Genomic DNA, 25,308 nt, shown 5'->3' on the forward strand with positions numbered 1-25,308 from the left:
TGTCTTTTAAATGTGTAAAAATAAAAAAAGTAAAAAATATATATTCACGGCAAATTGTGGCATTCATATTTTAGACGCGTCATTGTTGATATACAGTAATTTTATATGCAGTTTATGTTTGTAACTCCAAAATAAAAGATAAAAGAACGTCAGGTGGTTTTGCGGAAGGCAGCCGGAAGGTGGCGCCACTGGACACCTGGCTGCTGCTTCACCAGCTGTTGTTCATTTTGGCACCAAACAACAAACAAAACAAAAAAAGACTCAGAAGTCACGAGAACACACAAGTCTGGAAGTTAATAGTTTAAAACGCAGGTATAGTTCACTGAACCATGTTTTACCTGCACCTCCTCCTCCACCTCCTGCTGCCGATGCTCTCCTCCGAAGGAGCCACGAATCAAACGGCTCCGGTGATGAGAAACGTTCACCGGAGAGAGACGCCGCCGTCCTACCTCCGCCTCCCGGTGTTTGTGGACTCGAAGCAGCCGCTGGTGGAGAAGGAGCACTTCTCTCCCGCCGAAGGCACCGGACAGGAGCCTCTCCCCGAGCCCGTCCGGGGAGTCCTGCTCCCGGTGCGGCCCGCCACCGGCCCGCCCACGGCCTCGGCTGTTTCCGTGAGGACTTCGTGCCGACTCGGTAAGATGCACGTGCAGGTGGAGAGGAGCGTTTTGGGCACCGGGGAGACTCCGTCCCGGCTCAGACTGGGCACCTGCAGAGTCAGCAGATCCACCGGCGAACACCTGCATTTTGAGTACGATCTGCGCATGTGTGGAACCAAACGCGCGGTGAGTCCTTCTTTCTCCACATCCGGGACTGAATCTTCTCATGTTCCGTGTCAAGTCTTAAATTGGCAAAATTCCCAATGAAGTCTGGCACCGTTTAATCAGAGAACATCATGGAGCAGCAGGTTTTTAGTTTTTTTAATCCCGTGTTGTGGAAACGTTTCAGCCGTTAACCGTTCACAGCCTCCGTAACATTTATTCACATAGCTGAGCTCCACCCAAACCAGCTGAGCTCCACCCAAACCAGCCGAATAAGCTTCTTTTTACGTGGAACGTAACAAATTAAGACTCATTATACGTTATTGTGTCACAGGAGCTTAAATTCAGCAGCATGTGCATGTTTTTTGTTTCGTGAGCATTGCTCTCCATTTTTAATCTAATTAGAACCAATCATCAGGAGGCTTTTTGGAGCCGACCTCTAGTGGCACTCGGTGGTATTGCAGCTTGAGACGCAGTCCGTGGGTAGAAAGAGATCTACTGGTTGGAGACCCCTGTTGCTGATTCTTCATCTTGTTGAAGGTCAAATCGATGATCCGGCTGATTGTTTGCTGGCAGGTCGTTGATAACCAGGTGGCCTTTTCGAACACGCTCAGGTACGACCCGCCGACGGTCCGAGGACCAATCAGACGAGCTGCGGCCTTCACCCTACCTGTCGTGTGTTACTTTAACAGGTCGGAGACGTTCAGACACCAAATTCATGACACGGAAATCATTTATGAACGCTGTTTTTTTTTATTTTTTTTTATTTACTTTTATTCAGATGTGGATGATGTGCTTTAACTGTTTAGGTACCAGTACTCTTACAAGGTTGGCTACACACCGAGGGTCCGGATGCACCGGGTCTTCAAACAAATGACCAACGCAGCCAAATTCATTCTGACGCCGCGAAATGGTAAGACGACAAAAAAAAATGTTGTTCCAAGGCCGGAGATATACCTGCTTTAAAACCTGCTTATCACCCACAATGCTCTGCGTGATACTGGAGGACTCCAGCAGAGGGCGCACCAGAGACATAAGGATACCAATAAGATCAAATACGATTTTAGTAATCCTGCAGTTGTTACAACACATTAAGAATACAGATAGAAGTACACCGAAAGAAAAACAATTACAAATACGCATACAATGAAAAAATAATATATACACACACACACACACACACACACATATCGAGCTATATACACAAAATGAATATAATAGACTGACCTAAACATTGAAATGTCTCGGTGGACATTTGGCGATTTGCTGCAGCTGCTTCTTCTTCTTCCTTCCAGCTCGGTGGGAGAGACTCTCTCCGTCGGATCAGTACTTGCTCGGGGAGCCGATGTACTTCGAGACCGAGGCGTTGCCCGCGGCGCCGGACCAGAGGCTGTACGTCCACTCGTGCTTCGCGACCCCCGAGAAGCCCCCCGCCTCCACGCCCCAGTTTCCAGTCGTGAAGAACTTTGGGTAACAAAGGGACGGTTTTGTTTTCCAGAAGAAACATCAGCTGATCGGTCTCACGGTCGGCTTTTTTTCTCCTCTCCCTTTAAAAAAAAAATAATAATCCAGATGTATGATTGAAAGCAAGGAAGGACGCTCCGGATTCGTCCGACACAAAAACAACAGTGTGAGGTTCTCGGTGGACGCCTTCCTGTTTACAGGTGTGACGGGTCAGGTGAGCTTCAGTCCTCTGCTGCAAGTCATCCGGTTTTATGTCTGCTAACATTTAAGTGATAATAAATCCTGACTTTAATCCGCTGCAGCAGCTCTACATGCACTGCACCATGTCCATGGGAAGCTCCGCCCCCACGCCGACCACCAAGTCCTGCAACTACGACACCAAAGCCGGCAGGTGAGTCTTTAACTTTAATGACCGGACTCGTGGGCGGTGAAAGGATCGAGTCATCGGCTGGTTGCTCCTCAGGTGGGTTGAGCTGTCGGGATCCGACTCGGTGTGCGACTGCTGCGACTCCGACTGCAGCGCCGCCGCGTCCACAGGTGAGTCGTCGCTTCGTTCACTTTCACCACAATTAAAAAAAAAACAAATAAAAAAACGAATCATGTCAGGAAAGATTGAAGAAACTCCCAAGATAAAAAAAAAAAACATTCATTCGTGTTCCAGCAACCCAAATAATCAGCAGCAGACCGTGGACCATCGAGCCCGAAGCGAAACCCACGCCCGGCCTGAACAGGAAGGCGGTTTCCATGGCAACCACGGTGATGACAACGACGACGGAGAGGAGGAAGACGCCGCGGCCTGGAGCGACTCTGGCGGTGAAGGAGCTGGAGTGGCCGTTCGGAGGAGGAGGAGTGACGTGGGTGGAGGAGGGAGGTGAGGAGAAGGAGGTGAAGGGCTCTGCTGAGCAGGAGGAGGAGGAGGAGGAGGAGGAGGACGAGGAGGTGATGACAGAACCTCGCAGAATATTTGAAGAAATCTTTGATTTTGATGAATAAAGTTGTCGATGAGCGATTCTGGAACAACTTGATGGAATTTCTTCAAATTTGTCACAAAGCTTCACTTTGACTCCACCAAGAACAGTTTGGATTTTAGAGGTCAAAGGTCAAGTTCACAGTGAGGTATATACCAATTTGGGTTTGGACAGACACAGCTGTCACTTACAACGTGAGTGGTAAACTAATTCTCGTTTATTATGAATTCATATTTTTCATGGATTAAACCAGATAAAAGGCTCATTAGTGAGGATCAGAGATGTTGGACGGGAGAATTCGGTGACGTGACGTCGCCCGTCGGGTCGGGAGCTTCTGTTCAGTTCAGCTGTCGTCATCTCGGTTTTTTTGGTGACCATATTTGGACGAACTGAGGAGGAACGAGGGGTGGATCTGACCGACTATGCCCCGCCCATCTGGCACCCCAGGCCTGTCAATCAAAGCAGACACACCCCCAAACATATGTGTTCGAGTCCTAACTTGATGCTCTTCGAATGGGAGTCTGAGGGAGGTTTTCTTAGAGCCAGCCCCTAGTGGCGCTAACTGGAATTGCACTTCTGCATTGGCTTCACTTTTCAGACCTCAAAAGACTGCAAACATTTATATTTACAGTCTGTGGTTTTAAACGGAGTCCGGCCAGCTGTTTCCCTCTGGCTCCAGCTGTTGTGCTAAGCTAACAAAGAGATATCGACCTAAATACCCGTTTCCTCTGTAAATAATAACAGGAGTCCTTTTTCAGTCACAAGCATTATTTATTCGCTTTACATAACGCGTAAATGTTTAATAGCTACATGAAAATCATTCTGTACAATTTCTCTTTTACAAAATGTCAGGTCTGAAAGTCATAACTGCAGGTTTCGACCTGTGAAGGGAGAAGAGTTTACCAAAGAACCGTTCTCGCACAGTAAAGGTTGTTTTTTTTGTTTTTTTTTCTTATAACAGCGCAAGAACCGCTAATACTGTATGTCATCGTTATATTCAGAAACTCTCGGAGGAGTACAACACCGGAGTTAATCAGCCTGAGGAGGAACGTGACCAAAAAAAAGACGTGGTAATGCCTTTACGAAGTGGACCGTAGCGTCATATCACCGTCCTCACAGACAGGGTTCAGCTCAGCCGGGACGGAGCCGGACGGCGGGTGGTTTTCGAGCACACTTGGGTTCCTCTCCTGCGCGTTCGGGTGGGAAACTATCGGTCCTCAGTAGTACGAGCTCAGGTGGGAGTGAGCGGCCGGGTGTCTGGTCATGGCCGACCCGGGGTAGATGGGGCTGCTGGGGGAGTTCCAGTACGTCGACGGAGGGCTGAAAAAGTTCCCGGGGGAGACGGGCATGGGGGCCGGGTGGCTGCTCATGAAGTTCATTTTGGGCTGGTGGCTGTGGTAGGGCTGCACGTACGACATCTCAGTCTGATACTTAACAATCCCGCCGTCCGCGCCGTGGTTCTGGTGAGCCTGGGAGATGCCCTGGAAGTCAAACTTGTAGGCGTAGCGCTTGCCGTGCACCTTGGTCATGATGTTCTTGTCGTAGTAGTAGCGCAGCGCGCGGCTCAGCTTGTCGTAGTTCATGTTGGGCTTGCTCTTGCGCTCGCCCCAGCGCTTGGCCACCTCGTCCGGGTCGGTCATCTTGAACTCGCCGTTGGTGCCCTCCCAGGTGATGATGCTGGCGTTGTTGCTGTCGGACAGCAGCTCCAGCAGGAACTGCCACAGCTGGATCTGCCCTGAGCCTGGAAAGGAAGAGGAAGAGGAAGAGGAAGAGGAGTTCAGCAGTCGGGTAGTGACGCAGTGCGAGAAACATTTTGGAGGGCGTTCTCTCAGCTGTGTGTAAAACCATGGAGCGACCGAGGTCGTCTTTAAAGTTAGCTGTTGAACAGACATCAGCGTCTTCACTCTGGTTTCGTTGTCTGGCTGCATTTTGGCTCCCGACATTTTCTGGTTCTCATATCTAACAAGTCAGATTCTCTCTTTTTTTTGTCCATCAAATGTGACCTTTTCACTGTGGCAGACACCTACCCACAGGCCTGTGAGCGCTGGGGTCAGGCAGCTTGTACGGACTTTGTTTGCCTGTTCGGTTCTTGGATGAGCCGAGGCCTTGGCCTTCTGTGAGGAAACAGCAGGGCAAACAGTCATTTTGGGTGATTACGAAGGCCAGATTTGCTCTCAGTGTAAGCATTGATGCACGTCCGCCGGCGCAGCAGCTGCTGCTCGACGTTTACTCCTGTTTCTTTTTTTGTTTTGTTGTTGTTGCCAAAGCAGACAGTGTAAAGGCCTCATTTGTGTCATGGTTTGTTCATGTTGTGGTGGATGAGATTCTCACCTGGGTTGGCCAGTCGACTGCTGATGGGCCCCAGCATCTGGTACGGGTCTGCAAAGAAGGAAAAGCATTGCATTGTTTTTTTACACTTTGTTTAAATTTAAGGCTCTTTCCATGGTTTTTTTAACATCGCAAGCATCATGTGACCAATCAGAGCTACCTAGCGAGCTGCCTCCTGGGTCAGAAGATTGGATCACCGGGGAGGGTGGCGCCGCCTTGTGATTGGTCGTTACACTGCGGGAGGGTTAAATCGGACCGACACTTGAAACCGCGACCTGCTCGTACGAAACTACTCCTTGAAACCCGTCGTCCGTCCAAACGATTGTACTCTCGAGATGTTTCCTCGCACGCAAAAAAATCTCATGAACTCACAGCGTCGGTCTTCAACACGACTCTTCTACGCTGTAACGCAAACTCTCCGTGAATGTACGAACTTTCAACGCATAACTTAACCATTACTTCTGTATCCTAGCAACCAAAGCATCGCTAAGATCAAGAGGCACGTTGGGTGTCCACGGCTCTTTAGGCGAAGGTTACCGATAGTGGAAACGACCAATCACAGCAGAGTAGACGTTAATGGCACGTGTCCCGTGGGTTGATCCAATCTACCACCAACCTGACAGCTGGCAGCACACTTCTTTTTCTTTTTTTCAACGTCTTTCCCTCATTTCTTAGAAACTGTGATGTCATCCGTCTTCATATACACTCTCCAAACTCGTGTTTTGGGTATTTCATACCTTGCACAATTCTCGGAGCGGGCTCTGAAACTCTGGCGCCGTGCTGGTGCTCCATGGAGGAACCTGGAAAAAACAAAAAAAACGTGTAAACTGGTGTGAAATTGTTGGCTGCTCGGCTGGTGTTTGAATCCAGAGTAAATTCGTACCTTTGGGCGCCGCCGTCATGGTGTTTGCCGGCCAGCTGTTCCTGCGGCTGATCTCATCGAAACTGCTCTCTGCACACAAAGCAGAAAAAAAGGGGGAAAAAAAAAAAGCAGGGATGAGAGACTGACAAACAGGAGTCTTTGAAAGTGGACGGTGAGGCGGGTCAGCTGTTCGGAGGAAGGAAGTCGGTGAATGGAGACCGAGACGATAAGACATTGGAGGTCTGAAGATGACCCCAGTTTCTTGGGTGAGCTCTCTTTTGTTCAGGCCACCACTGTCGCCACCAGATTGTGAATTGTGTCCCCGGAGCAGGACCCCTGTACCCTCCCTCACCCCCATCACACACAACCCCACCCCACACCCCCGCTTCCTTCGTCGATGCAGCTGTTTCCTGTCTGAAACTAGCTGTTGAGTTTTGGAGGTTGATGTTGTGCCGACGAACCTTTTTAGACTTTTAGAAACTGCTTTAACGCCGAGAGCTCCGAGAGTCGAGACATAATTTTAAAAAATCCGTAAATCATTCATCAAGTGGTTCCTAACAGCTCTTTTGTGGCCCTGAACTCTGAGCTTTGATTCACGCCCAGAAACGCCCAGACGACGGGACTCGGAGGAAACGCGGAAGCAGAAGAGTTTTTTTGTGTCTTTTTGGAATCATGCTGAGTCAAGTATTTAAGGTCGTCGCAGAGAGAGACTTCTTTACCTCGATGGGCAGTGACATGTTATATTATTAGAGGTGAAACTGAATACTCTGAATATTTAAACATCAAATATTCAATTTACAAGTAAAAACTGAAATATGACCTATATCTATATATAGATAGATGAATAGACTGCATATAAAATTAGATGTAGATTCAGGGTTTGAAAAGTGAAGCCAGTGCAGAAGTGCCTTAAAGTACAATACCACTGAGGGCCACTAGGGGCTGGCTCCAAAAAACCTCTGGCTCCAATATCCATTTAACAGCCTGTTAAAATCTAAATCTACATTTCAGACAGGAAGTCAGTCTCCTTGTCACTTTAAACTAATCATCACTCATCAGTGATGTCATCACCATCGGTGACGTCATCAACCAGCAGTGACGTCATCAACCAGCAGTGACGTCATCATCCATCAGTGATGTCATCGTTGGTTTATGAACGTTATGAATCCTCCAGTTCAGATTCTGTCCGTCACCATCTTGTTAGTTCGGAGCGGTTCGGAGCAGGAAGTGACCATATTTGGATGAGCTGGGGGAGGAGCCAGCGGTGGATCTGACCGATCCGATTGGAAACCTGATGATACTACGCCCCGCCCACCGACAGCTGTAACCTGACTGCACCGCAGGCCTCGTTTTTCAGACCCGGAAGCTCTAAACACTTTTATATTCAGTCTGTGATTTAAACCTGAAGTATTTCACTTCAGCTCTGAACATTCGCGGCCAAATAAGCAACTGTGGTTATTATTTATTAAGAATTTAGCCCTTAAAAACGCTGCTTATCTGCTTCATCAGGACGATCTGTGTCCACAGCTTTTAATTGATTGATTAACTTGATCGCTGTCATGTTAAAAGACAATAAAGCTTCTCGAGGACCGCGTCAGCTGTTTGAGACGACGTGTCTTCATGTGTGAACGTCTCACCTGCTTTCACCTGCAGCCTGGGTTGTTGCGGTGGTGTGGTGTTGGTGGGAGTGGTGGAGTACGAGAACGTCGGGCTACCTGGAGCAGAGGATGAAAGAAGAAAGAATGTCGAGGTCAGGAGGCGGTGACTCTGTTTGACCAAAACACAAAGCTTGAGGTGATTTTACAGAAGCTGCTGCAACTTCAGTCGCCAACAAAGTTATGTAACACAACGAGGATCCGAAATCACGATGACGCTCGAGTTTTACGCCCCAAAAAAAACAGGAAACCTGTGTTCAACAAAGAGGAAGAGGCCACAAATCTGCCGAACAGCACAACAGACTCGGATGACATCATGTTCCTCCGAATGAAAAAACATCATGAAAAGCTGTTTCTATTCATTTTGTCCACATCGGGTGGAATTAGAAGTAATCAATCGATCTAATGTGTTGTTCGAAAATTAACCTAAAAAAAAAAATTTAACAAAGTGAAAGTGTTTAAGTTGCCTTAATTATTGGATTTGTTTAAAAACAGCCTGGTGTGTGGTTTTATTTCTGCCTCTCGTGGAGCTCTTACTCTGCCGCAGGTAGCCGAGGTGCGATAGCAGGATGTCGGCGTTGTAGGCCGACGTGAGCCGCATCATGTCGTCTTTGGTCATCTTGCAGAGCGCCTTGCCGTCGAGCGCCTGGAACAGCATGACGTCCACCTCCTCCAGGACGTACTCCTTGATGGCCCAGTCCAGCCACTGCCTCACATGGTCCTGCGTCCACACCTCCGGATCTGATCGGAGAACACAAGCTCTTTGAATCACAACACACACTTCCACTTCGCAAACACGACTCTTAAATGCTCTTTTTTCATGGCCGCATTTTGCACCGACTCTCTTGATGCTGCTCTGTTTGTTTGTTTGTTTGTTATTCTTGCTTAAAGTCACACACACAAAAAAGCAGGAAATTGTAAAAGTTGCTTCAAGAAGAATTGTCATAAATGACTTTCATGTGTAAATACCTCTAGAAATGTACAACCCCAATTACAAAGACGTTGGGATAGTGTGTAGAATGTAAATAAAAACAGAATTTGACATTTTGCAAATCATGTAAATGCATATTTAATTATTAATGGATCAAAGACAACATATCAAATGATGAAATTCTTATTGAAATTGGGTTTTATGAAAAATATCCGCTCAAATTTAATTTGATGGCAGCAACACGTCTAAAAAAAAAAAAGTCTGGACAGGATCATGTTCACCACTGAGCTGCATCACCTCTTCTAACAACACTCTGGAAACCTTTGGGAACTGAGGAGAACAGTTTCTGGAGTTTTGAAAGTGAAATGTGGTCCCATTCTGGCCTGATAGAGGATTTCAGCTGCTCAGCAGTTCAGGGTCTCCTTTGTTGTATTGTTCATGTCCTGATGCTCCAGATGTTTTCAATGATTGACAGGTCTGGACTGCAGGAGGCCAGTTTATCAGAGGACTCTTCTACTAGAGAACCATGCTGTTGGAATACATGCAGAATGTGGTTGGACGTTGTTCTGCTGAAATAAACAAGACCTTCCCTGAAAGAGACGTTGTCTGGATGGCAGCATATGTTGCTCCAGAACCTGAATATATCATTCAGCATTAATGCTTCCTTCCAGATGTTCAAGCTACCCATGCCATGTGCACTAATGCATCCTGTACCATCACAGATGCTGGCTTTAGAACTGAGCTGATAACAAGCTGGATGGTCCCTCTCCTCTTTAACCTGGAGGATGCAGCGTCCATGATTTCCAAACAGAATCTCAGATTGTGATCCATCAGACCTCAGGACAGTTGTCCACTTCACATCAGTCCATCTTCAATGATCTCGGTCCAGAGAAGGCGGTGGTGTTTCTGGATCATGTTTCTATCTGGTTTCTTCTTTGGAGAGTTTTAACAGCATTTGTGGATGCAGCGATGAACTGTGTTCACAGACGATGGTTTTCACAGTGTTCCTGAGCCCATGCAGTGATTTCCACTCCAGAAGAGTGTGTTTTTAATGCACCATTAGTTTTTTTTTGTTTGTTTGTGGGACATGAAACTGCAGAGTAACACCAGAAATGTCTCGGTGATGCCGATTGTTCAGCAGGTGGCGAGGAGGGAACAGCTGCTCTGAAAAAAAAAAAAAAGTCTTCAGCAGCATGAAAACTTTTTAATCATGAAAGCTGGTAAATGTTGAGACCGGCATTGTATTTAAATGATAAATCTAGAAGCAGTTGTTCTTCTGTGTTTTTCTTATAAACTCCACCTGCCCCACCTCCCCCCACCCGCAGAAAACAGGAAGTCAGGACGTAAACAAATAGTGACCGTGTTGCTCAGCTGAAAGCAGCCGCAGAGGTCTTCAGGGAAAATGTGTGATATTTGTTAGTTTGGGTGGTTTTGACAGACTCGTCAGTGTTCGTGTGTACCGGAGCGAAGCAGTCGGCCATGTTAGGTTGTCTGTTTTTTGGGGGGTTTTTTTACATTTCTTTCGTGCCAATTAAGAATTTAAAGCAAATTCTCTGTAAAAACTGATCAAATTTTATTTTCATTTTAACATTTTGATTTTATTTTTGTAGTGTTATACAACATTTTTTCCATGTATATCACGAGCATGAATTTTTTTGTTTTACATTCAAACATTTCAAAGTAAAATAAATTTAAAAATAAATTTAAAATCTAAAAAATGCATAAAATTTAAAAAAATTTGAGTATAGTAGAAACGATCTCATTAATAAATTAAAAAATAAAGTAAAAATAATCAACAATAAATGAATACAAATTTAACTACATAATAAAATGTAAATGTAAAATGTTTTATGTATTTATTTTATTTTATATCTTGTTTTATTTTTATATAATAGGGGGAGGGGCATCTGGAAATTATAATGGGCCAATTTCACAATTTTTGGTCATTTTTTTTATGACAAAACAATCAATGGAAGAAAAAAATGAAGCAGTCGTACGATGAGTCAGCGATGTGAAGAACAGGAAGAAGCTCTGCTGCAGTGGAGGAGCTTCAGGACGTTCATTCATTCTGCTCCAGTTAAGAACAAATATTTTAATCAGTTTGTTGTTTAAACATTTTTTTTAAAAACCTGTGAACTAGTAAATAAAGCTCACAAACTGTTGGGCAATAAAATCAAGTGGCTGGATTTTGTCTGATCAGCACAAAGGGAAGTCATTAAATTCAACCTTTTTTTTAAACAATTTTTTTCTTTATCTTTATCTATTTATCTTCAACTCTGAATCCAACAGGTGCCGTTTTGTGTACTTTTAAATCTTATTTCGTATCGCTGTTCGTCGCTCTAATAACCAGACATCCATGAAACTCTGGCTGCTCTCGGTTCGGTGTCGGTCGGCAGGAAGCTCATTTCCAGCAGCGAACAATGACTGAACGCTGTGAACGGTCCGAAACGTTGGACGGCAGCGCTCACCGCACCCTCGGCTCCGGATTGTTCTCGGTCAGCACGTGTTGCTGTGATGCAACATCCGTGTATTATGAGGCGCCGGTGACTCACTTACGAAGCCCGTTGGGTTTTTACGTGATTAAAACCCGTCTGGGATGAAAAGCGGACGGGACGACTCAGGACAGCAGTGACACATCGGCGTCTTTAATCCGAGTCTCATATCGGGGATTTTCCTCGACTCATCTTGATGTATTTTGACACCTGAAAGGTTTTGTCTGAGCGGCGGTGACGCATCCTTCCTGTTGTTATGTTCAGATTAACACCCAGGATGTTTGTCTTTAAACCAAGAATCATCCATCAGTGATGTCATCGTTGGTTTGTGAACGTTATGAATCCTCCAGTTCAGATTCTGTCCGTCACCATCTTTGCTAGTTCGGAGCAGTTTGAAGCAGGAAGTGACCATATTTGGACGAGCTGGGGGAGGAGCCAGCGGTGGATCTGACCGATCTGATTGGAAACCTGACGATACTACGTCCCGCCCACCGATAGCTGTAACCTGACTGCACCACAGGCCTGTCAATCAAACAGACACGCCCCCAAAAACAGGTCTTCTTGAATCTTCTTTTCTAATGAATGAAGGATTATTTTCAGATGGACCTCCAGAAAACTAATAAGAAGGAGTGACTTTAGCTAACAACACCGAGATAACTGATGGACACATTTTATTCACTTTGGATTTGATGAGAGAAGTTGAATGGGAGTCTATGGAGCCAGAGGCTTTTTGGAGCCGACCTCTAGTGGCACTCGCTGGTATTGCAGCTGTAGACACTTCTGGATCAGAACCATTTTTCGGTTCTGAAAGTGCACTTTGAATCTTGACAAAGATCAGTCAAGTGATTTCAGCTGCTGGTGTTTCATTCTTTCTCAAGACTGAAACAAAGAGAGGAGCAGGGTGATTTAAAACTAAAATGTCCACGCCTGCTCGTCACACATCTCTTGCTGCTTGTTCTTGTCAATATCACAGTCCTGAGAACTAAATTTACACCCAACACTTCACACTCGTTTTTTTTTAATTTATTTTTGTATTTGTTGTCATGTTGTAGCAGGCAGACAGAGAGCTGATGGAGTTTGCTGAGAAGCAGCAGAGTTTTTGCGGAAGAAGCTGTGTGCCGTGCCCGTCTCTGGTTCTGTAACTGGTATTGCACAAACCCAGAGTGTGCCAGCTGTTGTGAAACCGTTTTGAGACGGCGACAATGAGGACCAATCATCAACCATCAGTGAGGCCACCCGTTGGTTTGTGAACATTATGAATCCTCCAGTTCAGATTCTGTTCGTCACCATCTTTGTTAGTTCGGAGCGGTTTGGAGCAGGAAGTGACCATATTTGGACGAGCTGGGGGAGGAGCCAGCGGTGGATCTGACCGATCTGATCGGAAACCTGACGATACTACGTCCCGCCCACCGATAGCTGTAACCTGACTGCACCACAGGCCTGTCAATCAAACAGATACGCCCCCAAAAACAGGTCTTCTTGAATCTTCTTTTCTAATGAATGAGGGATTATTTTCAGATGGACCTCCAGAAAACTAATAAGAAGGAGTGACTTTAGCTAACAACACCGAGATAACTGATGGACACATTTTATTCACTTTGGATTTGATGAGAGAAGTTGAATGGGAGTCTATGGAGCCGGAGGCTTTTTGGAGCCGACCTCTAGTGGCACTCGCTGGTATTGCAGCTGAAGACACTTCTGGATCAGAACCATTTTTCAGACCCGGAAGCCACGCCCACTTTTACATCCAGTCTGTGGTGAGTGACGGAGGCCGAGTGACTTGGAGTCTCACTCACCTGCCGGCACGATGACCCTCTTCTCCTCGGTGGCTCCGCTGGGCGGGCTGACGGTCTGCGGGCTGACGCGGGGCTCCGGGTACGAGGTCTGGTACGGCATCGCGGCCGCGTCGCTGCTCATGTGTCGGGAGCGCTTGGTGGCGCTGCAGTCAACCGGGGACTCACGGCTGGAAGACAGAAGACACGTTTTCCTCTCAGCGTTTTTCACGGCTCGTGTCTTACAGAACATTTAATTTAATCATCCTGCATCAGGACACTTTTCATTCATCTGCCAGCTCAGATATTTCAGACTGTGTTTCCTCTCATATTGTTGGTGACAGCAGATGAGTTCAGAGGTCAATAAGGAACGACGCTGACGTTCGCTTCTGATTCGGTACTTCAAGGAAAAGTTAAGGGAAACTTTACTTCCAGCTTTGAGATGCTCATTGTCCGTTTTTCACTCCTCTTAATGTCATTAAAGCGTCTTAAGAAACTCCAGATGAAGCCTGAACTCTGTCTGAAACGTATTTCCTATTTCAGGAAACCTTAATTCTATTTGTAAAAATAAAACATGACATTTAACTGCTTTTTTTTTTACCCTCTGGACCACATTAGACCTGGTCGGGTCCAAAACTACAGAACTCACACAGGTCAAACCTGCATTAAATTATCACAGACATGCTAAAGGTTCTTTAAAACACCGTTTCTGATTAGTGAACCACTGGTTTCATCTTTCTTGTATAATTTATGTGTATAATATATTTATTTTAATGTAAAAACCTGCTTTAAACAGTAATTTATAACGCTGTCATTCAGATGAATGTAATGAAGTAAAAACGTTATATATATATATTTATTTATTTTATTATTTCCCTCTGATATGTGAACGTATTAAGTTGCAGAAAATTGACCCTAAAATTGATCTGCTTTCCTCTGCTGTCAAAAGTCCTTCAGTCAGTTAAACAACAAAATCTGTGGTGATGAACAACAACGGACGCGAAGTAAACACGTATTATTAGTGTCTGGAAAAACCCGGCGAGTTGACGTGAACTGTGACACAGTCTGATAATCCGGGAACCCGGGTCCCCCCAGCCCCCCCGGCCTTCCCCTGACTCACCTGGTCCCGTTGACGTGTTCGGCCCTCTTCCCCGGGTTTTGTGCCGCCCACTCCGGCTCGGCGGGCTCCGGGCTCTGCTTGGACACCTGGCCGAAGCCGCCGGAGGCCGACGTCATCTCGGCCTTCATGTGCACGGCCGGGGCCGCGGTGTAGGTCGGCTCGAATAAGGGCTGATCCTCGCTCACCACGGACAGCGCTTCCTGTCCAACAGAGAGCCACAGCGGGTTCAGAGGAACTCAGCTTTATTCCAGACGGACACGAGCAGGACGCAAAACAACAACAGACTTTTATCAAAACATCATTTCTCGTTGGACGCCACAGACAAACAGATTTCATTTCTATAAAGTAAATAAATATCCTAAACAGATTTATTCCTTGAGAAAACATTTTTTTTAAAAAGGGTCACAAATTTATCTTAAAAAGGTTTAAAATGACTTTTTCTTTTTTCCTAAATGCTCCTGAAATGGCAGGAAACGACGCCTTTGTTGTGCTATTTTCAGCTGCGGATGAATACGCGTCACAGCAGCACTGCGGTGTTTGTGAGTGAAGTGAAGAAAAAGAACATTCATTCAACAAAGCAAACAAAGTGGCATGAATTACTCCATTTTTTCCCCTTTTTTTTTGTGGAACTTTATTCGTCAACAAAAACAGTTTGCAGCGATGGATGCAAAAGAAACTGGAAGATCCCAAACTTTTTCAGATCAAGCAACAAACTAAATTTCCCTAATAAATTATATGTAAAAAAAACAAAAAACTGCAGGTACCAGCAGCTTTTATCAGAAAATAAAAATCCCCTGGTTTTACCACCCAGTAGCCTCAGAAACATTCGGCTGCTGTTTCAAAAAATCAAAAGAATACATTTATTAATTCAGAGCTCTCAAAAATCAGCATCTTGGTTTTCTGGAGCAGGAAGTGACCATATTTGGACGAGCTGGGGGAGGAGCCAGCGGTGGATCTGACCGATCTGATCGGAAACCTGACGATACTACGTCCCGCCCACCGATAGCTGTAACCTGACTGCACCACAGGCCTGTCAATCAAACAGACACGCCCCCAAAAACAGGTCTTCTTGAATCTTCTTTTCTAATGAATGAGGGATTATTTTCAGATGGACCTCCAGAAAACTAATAAGAAGGAGTGACTTTAGCTAACAACACCGAGATAACTGATGGACACATTTTATTCACTTTGGATTTGATGAGAGAAGTTGAATGGGAGTCTATGGAGCCGGAGGCTTTTTGGAGCCGACCTCTAGTGGCACTCGCTGGTATTGCAGCTGAAGACACTTCTGGATCAGAACCATTTTACAGACCTGAAGCTACGAACTCTTTTATAAGCAGTCTGTGATCCCGTTCCGTTTGTTTTGTTTTACTTTGATTTAAATCCATTTAGTAGCGAGTTGATGAATTCAACATGTAGAGTTGTTTTTTTTAAATCCAACGTATAATCGTGATCGGTTTAAAACAAGTGAAGCCGGAGGAGGTCGTAGTTTCAGGTTGTGTCTAATCTCCAGCATCATCAGTCACTTTTAACCACAGTCTCATTTAGTCGTTGGGGGGTTTGTTTTATAGGTGGAGTCTAATTGAGATTTAAGTCACTCTTCCTGTGTTCAGCGCCTACAAACGATGCCTTCAGAACAGCACTTTCATCCCACGCAACTCAGGAGGGTGAAAAACACCCGAATGCCCACCGCTGCAAGTCGAGTGCGACGCGACCGCGGCGGTCCGAGTGCGTGTTTGTTTAGAGGAGTCGGAGCATTGTCCTCGGGGCGCTCGTACGTCAGCGCCGCGCCTTTACAGTGGCCTGCAGGAAACCGGGCCGCCATGTGCACAGGAACCTTTTGGCACAGGCCGAGGGAGAGGAAATGGTGGAGGAGCAGGGAGGGTTGGGGGGGGTTAAAATGTGGGTCATTATAAAACTGGAAAACAACCGTGTGTTCAGGAGGGGGGGGGGTAGCTGGACAGAAAGAAGAGTACAACCTTGATTGAAGTGCTGCCTTCATTGTTTGTCCTTTTTTTTTTTAGCTCAATTGTTGCCTGAGTGTCCTGAAGAACTTCTTAATGGAGGCATTTCCTCCCGCCGCAGACCGACGGATGAAGACGTCGGCAGAAGCAAAAGGTTTAAATTTAAAAAGCTGCATTTTGGTGCAGAAGTGTCTTAAAGCTGCAATACCACCGAGGGCCACTAGAGGTCGGCTCCAAACAGCCTCCATAGACTCACATTCAACTTCTCATCAAATTCAACGTAATGCAGGAAATACAAAGATCAACATCGAAGTTCTGAAAACAAACTCTACGTGACTAAAATTATTAAAATATTAACTTAACATCAAACAAAAACATTAACCTCCGTGACCTCTGACCTTTCCGTCAACGTCAGCAAACAACGTCACAACTCGTGACCTCGATGGAACATTTAGAGTTCCCGACGTGGTGAACACCACAAGAGGGCGCCGTTCATACGGACTCTCCTCCACAGATTTCTGGTGCGTCGTGCTTCGTAACCTGTTGCAGTTTTTCAGACTTCACGGAGCCGAATAACCGTTTCACAGTTTGTTTCACAGTCAAATTAAATGTAAATGTTGTAAAATGAGAGTTTTTAAATGAAGTCATATGTTTGGACAGCGTTGCTCCGTCGGCCCTCCTCCTCGTGCAGAAGTGAAACATTCGTCTGAAAGCGGGATTAAACGTTCTGATTCTTATCAGAACGTTTAAACATGATCTGTTTTATCTTTTTGTTTAGTTTTTTTTTTACACTCAAACTGATAAGACGGGGACTTTCAGTTGGCTGTTTTTTGCGTTTGGTGTGGAGCTCAGCACCAACGCTGCCTCCCGCTCTTTCTTTATCTTCTGCTCGCGATACAAATATACGAGTGCGGCCCGACCGCCGAGGCCACAACTGACTTCCTGTTCAGTGAGTTTCAGCCCGTTGCTGCAGTGACACAAAACAGCCTTTAAAAAAATATATAATACAAAAAAATAAAAAAAACCACGACGCCGCGTCGATGTCCTTCGATTTACAATCGCTGTGACGGTAAACACTTTTTTTTTGTTGTTGGAGCCCGGAAGCTCTTCGGCTCTGCGGGTTGCATCATGCAGTTGTTGCCCAACGTGACATTTTAGATGAGCGGCGGAACTTCGTGTTCTCACTTTTAAAAGCTCCACGAGTCACAACAGACGCTGCGACAGCAGCTGAGTGGCATCGAGCTGTCAATCACGCCTGCCAGAAGATTCTCAAGTTTTAACGCCACGATCCTTCAGATGATTTTTGCTGTTTGAGTTTATATCCCATAATTAGTTTGGCTTCTCGCAGAACGACGCGCAAAACGTGATTTCGCCACGCTTTGGGCTGCGGAGGCGTCGGGTTCGGGAGATGCCCACGTTTCTCTCCTGTTGTTTTTTTCTTCCTTAAACCCCCCCAACCACGTGTTTCAGCTAAATGTTTCATTTTCCTGTAAGTGGCTCAAAATAGGTTTTATTTTCATCCACGACAGGAAAACGTGTAACTTTTACGCCTGGACAGCGCAAAGCGTGACTATTTCACGTTTACTGTCGTTTAAAAATGTGACTTAAATGATTAAATCATCAGAATTGTTGGTGACTCATCAATCTGTTGATTAATTGTCTACAATCTTGTTTTAATCTGTTTGTCAGGGAGACTTTTTAACATTATAGCTGACAGATTAGTTTGTAAATTAGACGTGTTTTAAAGGTGCAGTTTGATTGAACGTGAATGAAGGACGAGCAGGTTTGAATCCAGGAAGTTGGTTTTTTTTTTTTCGTGTGTCAACAAACTGTCGCCTGTTTTTCACTGACAGGAGCAACATTAGCTTTCGTTAGCCGACCTTCAGTCCACTTTCAGCTCTGGTTGGGTCTCAACCAACAACCTGAGAATATCGGTGACGATCTGCCGATATTTTACTGCGAGTTTATCAGATGTATTTTTAATATACAAATATTGACGATTGCAGCTTTAAACCCAGAATTAATGCGAACTTTGAATTAAATTGAGAGCTTTTTTTTAGACCTCGTCATAAATATTATCTTTGTAATTCATTCATAGTTAAGATGATAAAATAAAGATGAGCTTTACATCGTCAGACTTACATCAATGAACTTTTCAGCGTTCTCTTTGTTACGATTAATCTGACGAATATTTTCTCAATTAAACTAAAAAACTGTTGAAAACCACCAAACACTGAAATGTAAGACGAGGATTTATTTTGCTTGAAAAATAAAATATCAAAGTAATTTCAGATTAATTCGTTATTGTCTGTACATGTTTCCTGCTACTCAAAATCTGAATTTTATTTTAAGATTTTATTTTAAGATATTTTCAATAACAATAACAGGCAAAATAAAATAACAGGTCAGAAAGAAAATATATAACTCTTCTGATCTCAGATCAGTTTATAATCATTTAATCATTTTAAAGCAGCAGATTGTCATTTTTTTTAATCTGTGAAGAAGAGGCTGATTTATATTTTAAAATGTTCAGAGGGCTGATGTAGATTATTATTATTATTATTATTATTATTATTATTATTGTTGTTATTTAGTGACTGATGTTAACAGCTCAGGATTTATGATTATAACGTGAATTTTGGTGAGAAACCAGGTTGATTTGACGGTTTGTGGGCTTCTTTGTGTTTTTAAGGTTTTTCAGCTTTCAGTTGGCTCCTGTTTCTGTTCGACTGCGTTTCAATAAACATGTGAAGATGAACGTGAGGAGGATCTTAAATGAAACCCACTCAGCGGTGGGTCAGAGATCGAGTTGTGCAAGGCGCAGCCCTTTGTGCTCACCACGTCTGAAACGAGCAGCAGAAAGGAGAAGTAAAAGTGGATTTTTGCAGCTGCTGCGCAAACAGCGGTGCGGTTTGCACAGCTTAGAGGCCGCAGAGGGCCTCCTGTCCCTCCGCAGCCAGAACCGAGTTCAAACCGAGAACCTGGTCCACTCCGGTTCTGCCTGCCCAGCTTTTGCAACCTGTTTTTTTTTTTGTTTTTTTTTTCTGGTCCAGGCAGCGGAAATGTGTGCGGAAAGTCTGAGGTTTGAGACAGGAAGCCTGCAGAGTTCAGATAACGACACCTGACAAGTGCTCCCGTTTGCTGCTATAAATTATTCTTAAAATAACCTCGAACACAATCTACAGCGACAGAGAGCAGGAGAATAATCATCTGGACAAAAATCATTCACAAACAATAAGTTAGAAAGTAACCTGAAATAAAAAAAAACTTTGATAAATACTGTAATAACTGATTTAAAGTTTAGGCCTAATCTTTTTCAGCACTGGTCATTTAATTAGCTTTTCACTGTTTTTTGTTTAGTTTTTTTATGTCATAATAAAAGAAAATTACGTAACACCGTTTAACGTCAAAAAACGCCCCGTAAAAATGTTAGAAATTAAATAAATGAGTGAATCATTGGTGAGCCTCTTTTTTTTTTCCAAATACTAGTTTTCAAAAAGATTCAGTAAGACGTGAATATTCTGGTTGAAATATGAAGCAATTCGTTGTAAGAGTCATATTTTAACAAATTAGAAAATGTCTGTTTTGACGCTGCGTCGGTTTCTGCTGAGTTCACGGATAAAAGTGCAAAATTACTTTATTGCAGAAATAAAGATAAAAGCCTTCAGGCCCCGTGTTCCGTACGAATTCGTTAAGAGGAAAAAAAAAAATCGATTTAAATTCGTGCATAATCAGATAAAATATCTGCCTTTTCCTCTCATTGCGCAACAATCAGTTTTCGACGTTAATATCGTGAAAATATAGTTTTCGACGTTGAAGCGCGAGGACGGAGGCCTCGAGACGGTTCACGGCGCCGGTGGTCGTCAGCAGGAGACAAACAGGTGTAGCTGTGATGGCAGAAATGTGAAATACCCGTCATCTGATGGAAATGGATCCCCGGGCTCCGGTTTGATCCGTGGTGCCTTCAGGGACACCTGCCGTGTGGCGGCCCAGTAACGTCCTGCGTCCCCTCATTATTACCCTCCGGTAAAGAAAGTAAAAGTGTGTTCCTAAATGTTCAGTAACTTCGGGCTTCTGTCTGGTTCTGCTGCTGCTGCTGCAGCTCCGCGAGCTGCGCCGGTTTAAAAGCAGCAAATCTAAAATAAAAACCCGCGCGTTTGTGGAAATCCTCTTTTTTTTTGACGCGCGGAAGCGGCCACCAATTAGTGTTTTTATGTGAGTGTAAAGATGTAGCGGTTAGTTGTGTTATTATCGAGCCGACATACAACCACGAACGGGAAGGAAGAGGAAATTTTGTAGAAGGAAAGAGTGGGGAGCTCGCATCACCGCCTCGCCTCTCTCACTCCGCAGACGCAGCGCTGCCGGTGTGGGTGGCCGCCGCCGCCGCCGCCGCCGCCTCCACCGGAGCGCCACGAGCGCACCGAGCAAACCTACCTTTATCGTACAGTCCATCGCAGCCGCCGCGCGCTCTCTGGCATTTAGTCGTTTTGTGGATGTTCCCGCTAATTTCGCCTCTAACCTCACTTCAATTCCTGCACGGCTGCATTGGCTCTATGGCGCAAACCATTGCAGCTACAATTTTTTTCACTCGCAGACCATAACCGGATGGCAGGTTTTTTTCTCTCTCTCTCGCGCGCGCTCTCTCTCTCTCTCTCACCCTGTAAATTGGGAAGTGAAGTCACTCTGACACCAAGCAGCTTCTCATGAAACCAGCAGCTCGGGAGGAAAAACAAAAAGCAGCGTCCTCACATTCACAAGGGAACTTTCAGTCTGCAGTTTGACCTCACAAATGTTCGGAACCAGTTTGGACCCAAACGGAGCTGCTGTCCAAGTGACACATTACAAAAATATCCATTAAATTAGAAACATCAATAATGAGAATAATGAGAATAAACTGTATTTGTAAGAGCACCTTAGAAATGCAGCTGGAAGTTCTTCACAGCAGGAAAATGACTCGCACATACAGAGGAACATTCAAACATACAGAACACAAATAGAGTTGAAATATAAAATAAAGCATCAGACTGTTTACATGTACTTAAAGCAGAGGGGCCGCTGATGCATCATGGGAAATGTAGTTCAAACGGGGAAAAGAAGAAGAGGACTCGAGTTTCCTGCTTCTCACCAAACAAACGCAGTAAAGTTCCAAACTCACAACACAACCACACATCAGTTATTATCTCATACATGAAACGAAGCTCAACGCGCTGCAGAGAAAATATTAAAACAAAGACTAAGTTAGCAATTAAAAAACATCATAAACCTTTTATAAAAGTAGAAAGAATTAGTATCAACTTAGAAGCAATAATGTTTTAAAAAGATAAAATGACTAAATCAAAAATAAGTTTTCAGCTGTTTCTTGAAATTATTAACAGAAGTTGCTCTTCTAACAAAAACAGAAGACCATGTTGGGAATTCAACCGTTTCCACAAAACGTTGGGACGCTGTGTAAAATGTTAATAAAATCTGAATTGGATGATTTGCAAATCACTTGAACCCATATTACATTTAAACTATAAACCAAAGACAACATTTAAAATGTCAAACGTGAAATTTTATTGTTTAATGAAAAATATCTGCTCATTTTGATTTTGACGTTTAATAAAAGTTGTGACAGGATCAACAAAAGATGGAAAAGTTGTGTAATGTTAAAAAATAAACACCTGGTGGAACATCTGACTACTAATCAGGTTACCATGGCAACAGATCAGTAACATGATTGGGTATAAAAGATGAATTCAGAGAGGCGGAGTCTCTCAGCAGTGAAGATGGGGAGAGGTTCATCACTCTGAAAGACTGTGTTGGAAAACAGTTCAACAATCTAAGAATAATGTTCCTCAACGTAAAACTACAAAGAATTAGTGGATTTCATCGTCTACGGTTCATAATATCATTAAAAGATTCAGAGAATCTGGAGAAATCTCTGAACACAAGGGACAAGGCTGGAAACCAATATTGGATGGTGGTGATCTTCGGGCCCTCAGGCAGCACTGCATTAAAAACACACTATTCTGGAGTGGAAATCACTGCATGGGCTCAGGAACACTTGTGAAAACCATCGTCTGTGAACACTGTTTATCGCTGCGTCCACAAATGATGTTAAAACTCTCCAAAGAAGAAACCAGATAGAAACATGATCCAGGTTAAAGAGGAGAGGGACCATCCAGCTCGTTATCAGCTCAGTTCTAAAGCCAGCACCCTGAACTGGTGAGCAGCTGAAATCAGGAAATAACGTGCCAGAAAAAAAACAATATTATCATCCACCTCTTCAAAACCTATTTAAGTTGTTTTTTTTTCTTTGAACAATTAAACTTCACTTTCAGTTTAAAATATGGAGAAAAAAAAAACACATTTTTAAAGACATTTATAACATCTTGACCATTTCCAGCCATTTTTAATCTCCAACCATCTTCAGTGTGATCTGGACTCTAACACCAGGCAGTTAGTTCTAGTTCTGGTTCTGGTTCTGGTTGGAGTTGTTCCTCGTGGACCTTAAACACTTGTTGCTGTTTGTTCATTTAGAATCTGCTTTTCCACGTTTTTGGACCATTTCACACGGAGATGGTGAAAACTGACCGGAAATTGGATTGTTTTAATTGATTTGTTTTGATGAAAACGCACCAAAGTCTTTTAAGAAACTTCTAGAAACCTGCTGCTGTGAGGCCGAACCTCCGAGTCTGTTTGGATGTAAACATATTTCTGCTGATTTAATGGATTTAAAATAAAAACTAAAGATGTATAAGGTGACCTGCTCGTAACCTGAAAACTCTTCTTGTATTGATTTCTGGGCAGATCGACCGTCACGGTTTACTTTAACTACGTAACCCTCCGCGGTGGATTCCTGAGTGCAGTTTACTGCACACGACGTTAATCACTCAGTGTGTGTGTGTGTGTGTGTGTGTGTGTGTGTGTGTGTGTGTGTGTGTGTGTGTGTGTGTGTGTGTGAAACTTTATCCCGGATTGTGTCCTCGTCTCGAGGCGGGGCTCCCAATCACGACTCCCGGCTCCGCGCACGACTTCACCCGGCTGCACTTCTCCAGATGTGTGTGTGTGTGTGTGTGTGTGTGTGTGTGTGTGTGTGTGTGTGTGTGAGAGAGCGAGCTGTTTGTTTATCCAGGGCTCCAGCCTCTCGCTTATCTCCTGCAGCCACTCACGCCGTGATTTCAGACTTTCTTCGGCGGCTCCTTTTGTGTGTGTGTGTGTGTGTGTGTGTGTGTGTGTGTGTGTGTGTGTGTGTGTGTGTGTGTGTGTGTGTGTGTGTGTTTCTCTCTCGGTCCATTGTTTTGATTGTTTTGTCGAATGGTTTCTAAAGATACAGAGATTTTTGTTCTTCTTCTTCCTCCCACCTCATTAACGGCTGTGATTTCAAAAGGCTTGACTTCATGTCCAGACTGTCCGGAGAGAAAAAGCTCTCTGGAAGAGTTTAATCATCAATTCTGCTGCTACGAGTATTGATCGCGTTGGTAACAGCTCCGGAAACAGAACAACGACACTGTGATATTTGTGTTTATATTATTTATTATACATTATTTATTTTCATCTATGAATTTTTTTTCTTAAAGCTGCAACTAAAATGATTTCCATCACCATTTCATCACTTATTTTTTTTCTCCATCAATCATTTCCGCCGGTATTAAAGGTTCAACCGGTTCCAGGACTTCTATCTGCAGTTGCAAGCCGGTATCACTGCAAAGCGTGAAATAGACACGCCATCTCCACTGCGTGAGATAGCCATACTGTGGGAGGTGACCACGTTTTTCTTGTGGTGTTTCTGTTGTTGTTGTTGTTGTTGTTGTTGTTCCCTAAAGTTTCATTTTCGTGTCCAAATAGGTTTCATTTTCGTCCACTACATGAAAATGTGTAACTTTCACGCCTTGACAGTGCCAAAGCGTGACTATTTCACGTTTAAGGTTATTTAAAAAATGTGACTTAAATGATTAATCATCAGAATTGTTGGTGACTCATCAATCTATCGATGAACCGTCTGCAATCTTGTTTTATTCTGTTTGTCAGGGAGACTTTTTAATGTCATATCTGACAGATTAGTTCGTAAATTCGAAGTATTTTTAAGGAGCAGTTTGATCGTGATGTTATTAATCGGTTTGTTGGTCCTAGAAGAGATTTTAAGCAGCGAATCAACATGACTTTTTATGCCCGATGACCAATATTTATTTGAACATTGAGCACCTTTAACAGGAAGTTTATTGTATTACTTTTTGGTATTTAGTAATTTCCCTTTAAGCGATCAATAAAGTGATCGATCTATTTTCTGTTCCACTTCCTGCCGATGATTGAGATTACAAGATATGGAAATATTTTTGTACCTTTCTGAGAAACTAAATTGACCTTCTTCTTTTTCTTCTTATTGTTATTTTTCTTATTAATATTATAGAAATAGACAAAGGTGTGCTTGTTTTACTCGCCAGCACACCTGTGATGATATATATATATATACATATATATATATATATGTAATAATAATACCTAGAAATGATAATAAACCCCTTTAGTGTGTGTTTGTGTATTTTTATCTTCACACAATAAACTTGCAGACATCAAGTTCCCCAAACCAGTGTTTACAAAATGTTTTTTATTTCCTTTCATTTAAATTGGATCCGATGTGTTTTATTATTATTATTTTAACGTTAGTTTGTCGGCAAACAGCTGCCACATTTTTTTTTACATTTTTTATTTAATCCCTTTGATTTATATAATTAATAAATAACTACAGTTTCTGAGTATGTAGTTAATTTGATGTCACGTTCAAAAGCTGTGCACAAAGGTACGTTTGTTTTCCACACCAGCGTACGAGTAGCCATTTTTCACCATTTTCTTATTACAAATGACACAGACGTTTCCTCCTCTCTTTAATTTCCTTCATTACATTTAATTTAATTTAATTATTTTTAAAATCTCTGTTGAACAAAGTGCTGCCATATTTTTATTAAATTTTTTCACCCCGTCCTTATATCCTCATCACTTACAGAAACATTT

At 43.6% G+C, this 25,308-nt stretch overlaps 2 protein-coding genes across 4 annotated transcripts; one reads left to right on the forward strand and one right to left on the reverse strand.

Annotated features, from left to right (window-relative positions):
* The first annotated feature begins 276 nt into the window (after positions 1–276).
* On the forward strand, positions 277–3,215 carry zp3d.2 (zona pellucida glycoprotein 3d tandem duplicate 2). Its single transcript, XM_069175953.1, has 8 exons — positions 277–782; positions 1,335–1,450; positions 1,568–1,671; positions 2,054–2,228; positions 2,331–2,436; positions 2,525–2,613; positions 2,686–2,759; positions 2,884–3,215. Exons 1-8 carry the CDS (start codon positions 330–332, stop codon positions 3,213–3,215), a joined length of 1,449 nt encoding a protein of 482 aa, XP_069032054.1. The 5' UTR covers positions 277–329.
* Positions 3,216–3,947: 732 nt separating this feature from the next.
* On the reverse strand, positions 3,948–20,918 carry fli1rs (Fli-1 proto-oncogene, ETS transcription factor-related sequence). Of its 3 annotated transcripts, none has more exons than XM_069176326.1 (10): positions 20,749–20,918; positions 14,351–14,550; positions 13,255–13,421; positions 8,573–8,776; positions 8,018–8,095; positions 6,402–6,470; positions 6,256–6,318; positions 5,522–5,569; positions 5,218–5,304; positions 3,948–4,931 (listed from the first exon to the last, which is right to left on the reverse strand). In XM_069176326.1, the coding sequence occupies exons 1-10, from the start codon at positions 20,764–20,766 to the stop codon at positions 4,408–4,410; spliced, it is 1,458 nt and encodes a 485-aa protein (XP_069032427.1). In that variant the 5' UTR covers positions 20,767–20,918; the 3' UTR covers positions 3,948–4,407. The 3 variants fall into 3 exon arrangements, with proteins under 3 accessions (XP_069032427.1, XP_069032446.1, XP_069032436.1); XM_069176345.1 differs by lacking the exon at positions 20,749–20,918 and adding an exon at positions 20,227–20,474; XM_069176335.1 differs by lacking the exon at positions 5,218–5,304.
* Positions 20,919–25,308: the final 4,390 nt, after the last annotated feature.

This window comes from Embiotoca jacksoni, unplaced genomic scaffold (assembly GCF_022577435.1).
Source record: "Embiotoca jacksoni isolate LCO1_2020_lvr unplaced genomic scaffold, fEmbJac1.0.p SCAF_106, whole genome shotgun sequence".
NCBI lineage: Eukaryota > Metazoa > Chordata > Actinopteri > Embiotocidae > Embiotoca > Embiotoca jacksoni.